Source organism: Rhynchophorus ferrugineus, unplaced genomic scaffold, assembly GCF_030347505.1.
Source record: "Rhynchophorus ferrugineus isolate W39M unplaced genomic scaffold, kcgeb_rfMv2 rfM8, whole genome shotgun sequence".
NCBI classification, from domain to species: Eukaryota; Metazoa; Arthropoda; class Insecta; order Coleoptera; family Curculionidae; genus Rhynchophorus; species Rhynchophorus ferrugineus.
Genome location: NW_027472587.1, coordinates 25,253,058 through 25,265,323, shown reverse-complemented (window position 1 = coordinate 25,265,323; position 12,266 = coordinate 25,253,058). Strand labels below are relative to the sequence as shown.

At 30.5% G+C, this 12,266-nt stretch overlaps 2 protein-coding genes across 2 annotated transcripts in view; one reads left to right on the top strand and one right to left on the bottom strand.

Moving 5' to 3' along the window:
• LOC143200605 (orexin/Hypocretin receptor type 1) overlaps positions 1-12,266 on the bottom strand; it is a 1,081,956-nt gene that overhangs the window by 216,013 nt on the left and 853,677 nt on the right. The window lies entirely within an intron of this gene.
• Positions 10,461-12,266, top strand: part of LOC143200603 (uncharacterized) — a 49,798-nt gene continuing 47,992 nt past the window's right edge. The window contains exons 1-2 of the mRNA XM_076411103.1: positions 10,461-10,867; positions 10,925-10,979. Coding sequence (XP_076267218.1) covers positions 10,829-10,867; positions 10,925-10,979 — 94 coding nt within the window. The 5' untranslated portion in view covers positions 10,461-10,828. The remainder of the gene's footprint in view (positions 10,868-10,924; positions 10,980-12,266) is intronic.

The following is a 12,266-nucleotide window of genomic DNA, read 5'->3' as shown; positions in this document are numbered from 1 at the left end:
TCTCTTATAGGTGGATTGTGTAGATAGGAGCGCTTTATATATTTTGTGGCTTTCCAGAGTGAGTAATCAGTTGCTTTATCATATGTTAAATTTCTCAGATAGAAAAAGGCCTAAAACAGATACCCTGTAGGTCAAATGGCTGATCCATATGGCCAAAGAGTATTAAATTTTTGTCCCTATCACTGCGTATTCAGTCCAATTAAATTGATATAGAGCGTGGTAAAAACTTACTACCATGGACATACAGGTAGGGAAATATATATAAGCAATACGAATTTAGATATCTGAAAAGAAGCGTTGTTTACAATTATATCTTTAATCTGAGTTAACTTAATTAGCAACACGGAAGGTGACATTGACTGGATGAATCTTTCGGAACGTGGCATTATGGCTCAATCCTGACAATGATCAAGCCAGGTTGATAATAATATTGTTTCCATAATATTATTTAACTGATATAGGAAAACCGTTGAATATCATAATGTAGAGTCAGGAAGATATATGTGTATTTTATTATAATAATATAAATGAGCATTTGGTTAAATTATATGAGGAAGTAATGAATACTAACTATTTTGCGGATATGGCAAATGAAAAATTTGCGGGATTTGGGAGACTGCAATGATTAAATAAGATTTTATGAAGAAACATTTACACAGGTTGTAAGAGGTAAATATGTTCTCTAATGAAAGTAAAATACACTACTGGAATATACAAATATTAATAAGGTGTATTATGCCTCCAAGGGTAATCACTAGACAAAAAAGCGCCTAGGGAACCACGTCTCCGAATTGATTTTTCTGGAGACTCTGCAAGACAATTGCGCACCGGAGCCACATTTTCAACATTACGAGACGTCCGTTGTTTTCCAGATCGAGGCCTGTTCATTTTTCGCATGTAAACGTTAAACCACAATTTGTGAGACACTGAACGATTAGGTTATTTTTGATGCAATTTCCGCTGAGTGGCGCTGGATTTTCAATAAATATTGTCACTATTTCTGCTCGTTCTTGTGCCGTTTATTTATCCATGATTACACATAATGATTAAGGCGATAAGCTCAGCTTCGCATATTCCAGATGGCGCGCAATTAAAATGGTAGCTGGTCTTTTGCCCCACCGCCTGCCTCAAAACATTTTTTCTATCATCTTAATTTTTACCTTAAAACTTGGGCTATACAAGCGAAGGAAGAGAGGCTATACCAAGATGGAGCACAAATCAAAAGGCCATACCAAGGATTTTGGAGGAAGGCATGATGAACATTTACTGTTGAACTCCAATGCATGAAACAAATCTTAAGCAGTATACAATCCTCAGTTCAACCTCTGTTCATTTCTGATTTATACCTTTTAATTCAATAAATGTCCGTTAACTGTCAAAAATGGTAAAATAAAGAATTTATTTATTATGTGGAAAACTGGAACCAATTTTAAGAAACGGACTGCCAGTTTGGTTTCAGGATTAAAATTTGGATGTCTATACAACAAAATGGTTAAAGCGAAACTGAACTAAACGTCATATAACCAAGACGGTGCGTAATCAAAATGGTAGACGGACTTTTACCCCACCTGTTATATCTAATAAAACAACACTAACCTACAAACCATTGTATAGTTTTCTGAATAATTAACTGTAGATTAAATCCTGTGATAATATATGCATTATATGTGCTATAATGTTAAAATAAATTATGTTTGATGACAGTATTTTTATTTCATAATTTTATTTTTTACGTACTTTAGACGTTGTCTTTGTGCGTAATAAAGAGAAAAGTTTCGTTTACTTTCAACATTTTTTGTGATTAAGTTATGTTCAACATTAATTATTTTTACCACATCCACGATCTAGGTAGCATGGATGCACATAACCTAAAATGAGATATCGTTGTTCCAGTATGGACTAAGTATGAAACAAATTAATGAACGTTGAGTGTGTCCCCGAATATCATTGATGTACTTTAAGTTACTCTTATTTTAGGCATTGTTCATTTTGACATATATATATGTCAATATATATATATAATCAATATATATATATATATATATATATATATATTAAAATATTTAAAATGTAATCCTTTCATTTGTATAATACGTACATATGATTACTAAAATGTCTGTTCGAAAATATGAAGAAAATTGAAAAATGACACGCCAAACTTTAGGAAAAAGTCGATTTATTGCTATAACTTGTGTACAAATCTCTTTTAGTTAATGTAGCAGTAAGTTTTAATATAATATTATTTATGGCACATCCACGATCTAGGTAGCATAGATGCACATAACCCAAAAAATGAGATATCGTTATTCCAGTATTGAGTGTGTCCCCGAATGTCATTGATGTACTTTAAGTTATTCTTATTTTAGGCATTATTCATTTTGACAGATATTTATTAAAATATTTAAAATGTAATTTATTTTTCATTTGTATAATACGTACGTATAATTACTAAAATGTCCGTTCGAAAATATGAAGAAAATTGAAGAATGAGCACGCCAAATTTTATTTTAGGAAAAAGTCGATTTATTGTTATGACTTGTGTACAAATCTCTTTTAGTTAATGTAGCAGTAAGTTGTTAATATGGTTAATAGTTACGTTTGAAGTAATATTTGAAGTCATGAAATTCTATATAATTTATCATTTAATAACTTAAATAACAATGCAGTGCTTTCCTGTAAAGAAAAAATCATTGTTTAAATCCTCTATTACACAGAAGGGTCAGTTACAAAAATTCAAGATAATGACGTAACTAGAATTCATCTACACGCATCCGTCCGAAAGCAAAAACGCCTGCAGTTTATTGTTAAATTTTCTCAGATACAACTACATCAGATCCTATCTTTCTAACGACTAAGTCAATATATTTTGAGTTTCTTCTTCAATTTTTTAATTTTGTTTCAGTAGCAAGTAAAAAAACAAAGTTATAAAATATGTTTTCATATAGGAATAATCATTAAAAGCATATAAGGGAAAAAGATTCAACAAAAATATCCACTAATTTTTTAAATTAAATTTAAATCAATAATCTGACAATGTTTTCTTCAATCTTTATAGAAATTCATAAACAGCAATAAGGAAACACGCTTAATATAGTAAACAAAAACTGAATTAATTAAATTACAAAAGCACAGATCTGACAGCCCTTTAAAAAAACAACGGAGTTCTGGAGGATGACGCAGTAATCCGGGCCAAAGTGGGTGACAAAAAAAAAGAGAAAAACCGACCCCCTCGATGCTTCGCGCCACTTTTTTTAAAACATTCGATCTTGTTTTATTTCGAGAAGCATTAAAACCAGAAATAAAGGAATTAAATTTATTATTTCAGTTTTAAAATTTAACTCTTTTATAATTCTTTCAGAAATTAACAAGTTTTAAAAAAGTTATTTAAAAGCGAAAGATAAAAGTCCTATCGATCAATAACATTGGGTTTTGAAATTAACTTAGAATATTAGAACAAAAGGCAATTAGAAAGAGAAGTCAGTTGTATTTGTATAGCCGTGGATTTGGACATTTGTGCATCGAAAACGGAAATATCGTAGCTTGTATCAAACACTTTACGAATTATAACAACAAAATTGACATACGTATTTCAGTCATAAGCAATCAAGAAAAAGGTGAAACATTTGCAGACCATCTAAAAAATTAGCTTAAAAGCAAACAAAATTAATATTAAATATAATTTGCCGATCTAAAAATGTGAAAATTCCACGATTCAACTGGTTACGCCAAAGAAAGTAACCAAAATTATTTAGGTTAACATTAGTCCAAAGAAATCACCAGGTTATGAATTAATAACACGACAATTGCTGCAAAAACTACCAAGAAAGGCAATTATAGGACTCATCAACTTGATTAATGCAGAAATTGATACTAAACAATGTCCCAGACGTGTGGAACATAGCTGAAATTATTATAATCCCAAAACCTAAAAAATCACCACACGATATAAAAGCCTATGAATATGTATATGATTATATTTGAAAAACTGCTGTTGAAAAGCATAACATCTATTATAGAGAGAAAAAATCCTAATTAACAATACAACGACAACATTCGATGATTGGTTAGATGCATAGAATATCAGATGCAATTGAAAGAGCCTATGAAGGTAAAAAGGTATGTGCAGATATATCCTTAGATGTGGTACAAGCCTATATTCGTATTGTTCTACAAGGTATGGCATGACGGTCTTATTTATAAGCTACAAAAAATGTTACCGACACAATATAACGGTTTAATTGAAAATCCCCCGGTCTGACACATAGATGGCGCTATTAGAATAAAACTCATATGTTTTTTAGTTAGCCCTAACCCTCAAAAGATGTGTATATAAACTTGACGGCTATAGGATCATTAGTTTGTGAATTATAGCATTTTGAGTGAAGGAAATTTTGTTATTGTGAAAAAAATGGATAAAAAGCAATCGATAAAATATTTCTTTTTGAAGAGAAAAATACAGCAGAAGCAAAAACTTGGCTTGATGCCGAGTTTCCAGACACTGCCCCAGGAAAAATTAACCATCAAGGATTGGTATGCTAAGTTTAGACGTGGTGAAATGAGCACCGAACACGGTGAACGTAGTGGACACTCTAAAGACATCCACTGAATGTGTACATCATATCATTCACGAATATTTGGGTATGAGAAGCTCTGTGCAAAGTGGGTGCCACCTCATTTTTGGCCAAAAACAACGACAAGTTGATGATTCGAGAGGTGTTTGAAGATGATCAAGCATAATTAACCCGAGTTTTTGTATCGATATGTGACAATGGATGAAACATGGCCCCATCATTTCGCTTCCGAAGTCCAATCGACAGTCATCCGAGTGGACGGATATGATAAACCCGCTTCAAAGCGTGGGAAAAGGTAACAGTCGTCTGGCAACAATTATGGCGTCTCTATTTTGGGATGCGTATGAAATTATTTTCATTGACTACCTTGAAAAAGGAAGGACCATCAACAGTGACTATTACATAGCGTTATTGGACCGTTTGAAGAACAAAATCGCCGAAAAAAAACCGCATTTGAAGAAAAAGAAAGTGTTGCTTCACCAAGACAATGAACCGTATCACAAGTCAGTGAAAACGATGGCAAAAATCCATGAATTGGGCTTTGAATTGGTTCCCCGTCTACCGTGTTCTCCAGATCTGACCCCAAGCGACTATTTCCTGTTCTCAGATCTCAAAAGAAGTTCGCTGGGAAGAAATTTTCGTCAAATGAAGAGGTGATCTCCGAAACTGAGGCCTATTTTGAAGCAAACGACCAATCGTACTACAAAAATGATATCGAAAAGGGTCGCTATAATCAGTGTATCACCCTTGGAGGGTATTATGTTGAATAAAAAAAATTGCCAATTAAATGTGTTTTACTATGGTAGGCCGGGGACCTTTCAATTTACCTGTTATTGAACTATTGAAATCTTATATTACAGCCAGAATGTTTAGAGTCTGATAAGAGGAAGCCTACAATGAAAGAAGGTAAAGTAGGCGTTACAAGGAAGTGTATTGGGAGACAATTATTTAGCTAATCTATTCATGTGATATAACATAAATATAACATCATGATGGCTACATTTGCTGATTGCACTCCGATTGTTGCTGTCGAAAAATGATAGCGAAGAGCGAGACGAAAATTGCAACAGACAAGTGACATTATAAATAAGTGCACCCAGACTAGGAAAATTAGCATAAGCGAATGTAAATCTGTACAAGTGTAGTACATGTATAATCTGACGGCAATAAAAACCTATAACAATAATGAATATAGAACCTTAATGCAAAACTTCGCTGAAAGGAACATGTAAAAAAGAAAAGAACTGGAGTTAAAATATAGGAAAATGTATTGGTTAATTGGAAGAATATTACAATTAGCAGTACATATAATAAAAGTAGACCTGGACCAAATCAACAAAATATAAAACTATCAACGACACCCTAATTATCTAATGACAAGGAAAATACAATGCATTATTATATAAGAGTATTGGTAAATAAATTATTATTTCGTAAATATAATGATGTATTTACTGAGATGTCTTTTGTTTTTAAAGAAGTATTATTATACATTCGTTTTAGGCCAGTAAATGTACAATACGTTAATCGAAAACTCGAGGTAGTCAATTCATTAATGGGGTTTGTGGATCAAGAGTAGTAGCGACAATATTTGGAAATTTTTAAGAAAATTTTACTGCTTTCATATATAGTGGTGGCTTTTTCATTTGGTTTTAACTATATTGGCTGTGTTTGATCCAAACGATTTTGGTCTTTTTTATGGTAATGCTTATTTATATGGTTCTTGGAGTTCTTGTTAATTGTTCAAATATGGTGTTTTTATAAAAATAGAAAGGCATATAGAACTTATTTTTATTATTTCATTTTATTCAATAATTTTTTAAATAAAATGTGTTATTTAAAAAAAATCAATATTTATTTCTCTCCTTATATATAGTTTCAACATTAAATCAATTATTTATCATATTTGTGTATTTTTATTTATAAAAAGTAATAATGATGTGTAATTTGATGTTTTTATAAAAATAGAATAGCTCGACAAATATTAATTATATTTTTAATATTTCGTTTTATTCATTATTTTTTAAATAAAATATGTCATTCAATATTTACCTCCTGAACCTATTTATCTGCTTAATATATTCGACAGTAAATCTAATAATTACCATAAAAATACATACAGCCGAACATAGAACCTCCTCCTTTTTCGAAGTCGTAGTTAAAGTAATAAGTATTGCATTATAATGTAAGTGTATACTATTGTAAGTATTGGTAAATTATATATGACTCTAAAATTTATGAATACCGGTCAGCATTTCAATCTTAAGCTTTAAACGGTCATGCCAAATTTATCCAAAGCTTGATCATCATCTAAACATTTTGTAGAACAAATTTTATTTATGTCATTGTTGATTTTGTGAACGTGATATGTCGTGGAATATTTTTTTCCTGAAAACAAATTTTTGATTAGTAATAGGATGCTTTCATCAATGAATGTTTTTATTGTTTCAATTCAATGAAGGTCTTTCAAATAATTTGAACATTGTCGGTATTAGTGATATTGTTGATAGTGATGCCGTTTCATGAGGTGGATTTAATAGTTTAGGAATCATAATTACTGCAACCACATTCCGCAGTTGTGGTACAGATTGTAGTTTGAGTAAAGTATTTAGTATCTTAATGATTTTAATTAGTACTTTTATTCGAAATTACTTTAATATTTTCCTAGTATAAGGTGAAAACCAGGAGACATTTTTGCGCTAATATTATTTTATATGTTTTTTTAATTTAATTTAGAGTGAAAAATGGAATTTTCATCCCTTCTTGCGTAGGAAAGCAACTTATATTTAACCGTTTACGCCAGCTTATTGGATTGTTTTGGTGACTGGACTACAGCTTATGTGAGTATACAGTAAAAATCATCGTGGCACAGAGGTTCGACTACTTTCGGCTCTATTCGTATATTGGGCGGCGCAATATACTCCCGGCAACCCTAAATACCAAAAGTCGGTGTTGCCAAATTTAGGGTTAGGTTATTTACTTCATAGATGTAATTTGTTTTAGAAAAATCATTTATTTAACAAGACTTTCTGATATAAACTTTTATATTTATATATTTTTATATATTGTCTTGAAACAAAAATAATAATATATTAGATATGTTTTTTACTAATTAGTACAATATATAGTCCTTGCCTTTATATTTGGTAAAACTGCGGGGTAGTGCAAACTGAGCGTTCCTTAAAAGAAATGACGATAAATGATATTGTTCTGATTTAATGTTGAGTATTTATTTGTTTAACTATTGATGTTATGTTATATTGTGATGTTCCCTTTCACTTAAAAGGAATGCCTTTTAGTTTAACATTTCAGCGTTTTATCAGGATTACAAATATGGAGATTCAAAGGTAGAAGGACAAATTATGAAATGAACCAAATTTTGCAGTGAAAGTAAATTAATATGTCAAGATTGTAACATGATATACTTAGTAGCAAGATAAATACATTTTTCACCATGAGCTTGCTGTATAACTAAAGCTGATGACCACAAGTATCATCTGCCTTGTCTGTGTCCTCAATTTAATGATTTTAGTATTCATACATATTGAATTTCGGCAGCAATCTAATCTATAATATAATAATTCGTAAGGCTTTGAAAGTTGGAAGCCACAGGACGACAAAAGGTTTTTCAGGAAACAAGAAGTCAAAAAGCTTATGTACCACTGTATAAAGTGTTATCATCAAGGTAGTATTTTCCATAGAACTATCGATGTGATTTTTATCATAGGAATGAATTTTAGGTAGGGTATGATAAGGCAAGAAGAATTATGGGTAAAAAATTAACTTTAATCTGTCTATATAAGTTTTTTTTTGTTAATAATGTTATAAGAAATAATATTCTATGATTGAGTTTTGACAAGGTAGTAGGGAATTATATATTTAAGTAATTTCAATTAATCGTCCAGTATATAGGCATTGCTTATGATTTGTTGATAAGGAAGAGCTGTATGATTTGTTGATATCAAAATATCAAAGAAGAAAAAGTAGGCTTAAGAAGAAATAAAAGAAAATACTTGAAAGCTACATATACTAAAAAAAAACACAAAATATTAACGTCATTGAGTTTTTGGTTACTTGAGTCCTTGATTTCATTAAATATGGTGGTGGTTTATTAGGTAGGATAAGCCCTTTTCCATTAAATGTATTAACCTTGCTTTTATTTAGAAAAATGTTCTATTGCAATTTTTATTGTATTGTAATTAATTAGTAATTAGTGTGAGAAATATAAAGCAATGTATCTACAAGGAAGTTGTTATAAACTTAAACATGTTAATATATATATATATATATATATATATATATAGATATATAAGTAAAACTTATGAACATACCCTTTATTTTAATAACTAATACAGATTGTATTTTACGCCTTAAAGACTAACACTATGCCGATGTCAGAAGTTTGGTTATAGATAAGATACAGTCTTACTAATGACGTCCCAAGCAATACTGAGAATATTCAAAGATTTCTAAAACCCGAGGCGCGCGCGCCGGCGCAGTGTTGGGCATTAAACATACCGACTGACTCGTGATCAGCCTTAGAAATCATCCCAGAAGACATCCGGATCTTACACAGCCTGGTTACTGGCGTGACTGGTATCATTTTCCTTGCTGAATTTTACAATCTTGTCTAGAACAACCATATATATTAAACAATCACAAACATAAACTTTACGACCATGTCCCAATAGGATTCGAACCCACGACTATCACAATAGCAGGAGAACCGTCTTGTCGCCTTTACCACTGTGCCAAAAAGATGGCAGAGTATGTTCGAGAAATTTTTAAAAGGGCTCATCACTTCAATTTTTTCACATCATTCTCCCGGAGAAAATTGTGAAGAAGATGAACATGTTAGATAACTTATATTCTTTTTTAACGGGAGATCGAGTACCACTTGAGGTTGTTAAATCACCAGTTGAGTCTATATTTTCAGTTCCAGAGAATTTTGCTCTGAGGAAAACGAGTCTAATATTGTATTTTAGTCTTATTTCAGGCTATTTAACAAAACTTCTGAAAAAGAGACAACATGCATTATTTGTCTATATTCTATGTTAAGTAGTTCCACAGATTAAATACTCTAAAATCTAAATATTTTTAAAAAACACATAAATTTTTAGTATTTCAACTGTCCAATCCATAATGATTTTCAAGACCAAATTTTAAGTTATTATGAGGTGTGATTGTATTTTTGGTTTAATGAAATTAATGCAATATCAATAGGGAAGGATTTAAAGTTTACCTTCATTATATCAAGATAAGTTAGAACTCTAATAGATCCCATAAAATTGATGGCACTAAACATATATGGGAAGGCGTTATAGAAGAGTTATAGATATTTTAATATTGCCTAGAATAGAGTTCATAATTGTTTTTTTTGCTTTTTGTTTATATATATTTATATTATTTACACTTATGCATTTTTATTTAAATATTATTGGCTAATAAATGTGACGTCACAAAATAATCAGGGGAAATGGCAGACCAATCAAAGCAAAGTATTTTCCTTACAGGTTTCTACATAACTATTTTAAACTAACCAATCAAATTCGCGTTGTCAGCGCCGCCAATGATTGGACTAAGCGAAACTTTGCCCCACTACTTACCATTGCAGTTGCACACCCCTAGGCATACCCAAGGAGAGGAATTATATATAAAAATAATGATATGTCAAAATTATTAACTTCAACAGTTAGGTTAGATGGTTTAATAGTTGTTTACATTGACACTTTGCAATTTTATCAATAGATATCGCTATCGTCAAAACATATTCAAGCATCTAATATAAATATTAGCATAAAAATACAGTCGCGTTCAAAATCAGTGAAATCATCTTCGTTGATGTCATGTCAGGACTCAAGTATGACAATGAGAAACATATTTCTAGTCAAGTTATATTTTCGTCTCGACAATGATCGGTGTAGCGTTTTTGGCAACCTCCTAAGATAGATTTCCACAATATTATGCTGCGTTTTCAATATTTTTTCCGAACATGCATATAAAAATAGATCTCCGCCTTTCCATTCTGACCCAGAGGGACCGACAAAGACGCCGAGAGTTTCTACGAGTTTAGTTCCGTTTTTTTTCTCATTTCCAACTCGGACCTGAACGGGTCGAGAATGTGAAAAACCCGCGCTTTATATCAAAATTATCGTTATATTTAAACCTCGCTCATTGCTAAGGTCCGCGTTAACATATTTTTAGTCGGCGTTCGATTTCTGGGTCAAGTGAAGTTGCCGTTTTTGTTCGCCGTGAGAATGAATTTCGTTTCTAATGTTTTCAAAAAATATATCCAGGTGGGCTGTGTTCCGATTTTTTTTGTTACGTCTAACGCTAGTTGTCTGTTGTTCTAGGGCGAACCAAAGCCGGTTGATTCGTCCCATGTTAAAGCTGAAGAGAAAACCGAGAGTAAGTTTTGAATGAAAGCACTAATTGACAACATTAACATTTTAGTGGTGGCTTTTCGTCTAAAGCTACAGTTAAGAATGTCATTTTATGAATAATTTTATACCGAAATGCGAAGTTATGTATATTTATAATTAAAAAGTTCAATACGCTGTCTGTTCTGCGTGTTGTCTTTGTTACTTTTAATCTCAACTTATTTATAAACACTTATTTAGATATTTTAAACACAATTTCATTATTATTGCCATTATAGTTTATTGAATATGCAGATATTATTGGGTATTAAGTTTAGATTTGCAGAAAACGAATACTTGTTTCTTGTTTTATGTTTTGTTTTATACAGTACTTTTTAACATTAATTATGTTTTATGAAAATGAATAAATATACTTCTGTGTCTATTTGAAAGTTATTGGTGAATACATTTTAAGTTAGTAGTATGTGTTTTAAGTAAAACATTTTAAAATTGTTTTCTACTTTACGTATCAACAGTTTTATTATTGTCTTGTTATCATAATCATTGCTTATGCCATATACTCCACTTTAATAAAAACATAAGAAGTGTTTAATTAGTTCTTATCACATGTTTGTGAATAATTGTCTGATAAACAATATTGCAAGATAGATATTTGATAGTATTATTGCAGTTGTCTTTAAGTTTAATAGTTTAATACTATAATATTATTTTGTGTCTGTTATAATATTAATTTGAATTTCATTAATAGTTCAAGTCTTAACTTTAAGACTAATAATTTCTATTACTAATTATTACATGTTTTTGTTTAGTAGAATATTTTTTCGAAATTCATTATCACTCGCGTATGTGCGCCCTTTTTGCTTTTATTTTGTTTGTCTTTAACATTTTTATAAACAATTAATATAAATAAAAGTTGTTGTGTTAGTTAAATTGTTAATCATGTAATGTATGTTCTTGTTTCTTAACAATATTTGTAAAAATAGATAGAGTATAAAAGAGAAACAAATTGATGTAAGAAGTACTATAATATTTGTTGCAAGAAATACTATTTCATCATTATCGTTACCATTCTAATTTATTGAATATATAGATATTATAGGGTTTTAAGTTTAAATATGCAGAAAATGAATACTTGTTTCTTGTTTTATACAATACTTTTTTAACATTAATTATGTTTTATGAAAATGAATAAATATACTTCTGTGTCTATTTGAAAGTTATTGGTGAATACATTTTAAGTTAGTAGTATGTGTTTTAAGTAAAACATTTTAAAACTGTTTTCTACTTTACGTATCAACAGTTTTATTATTGTCTT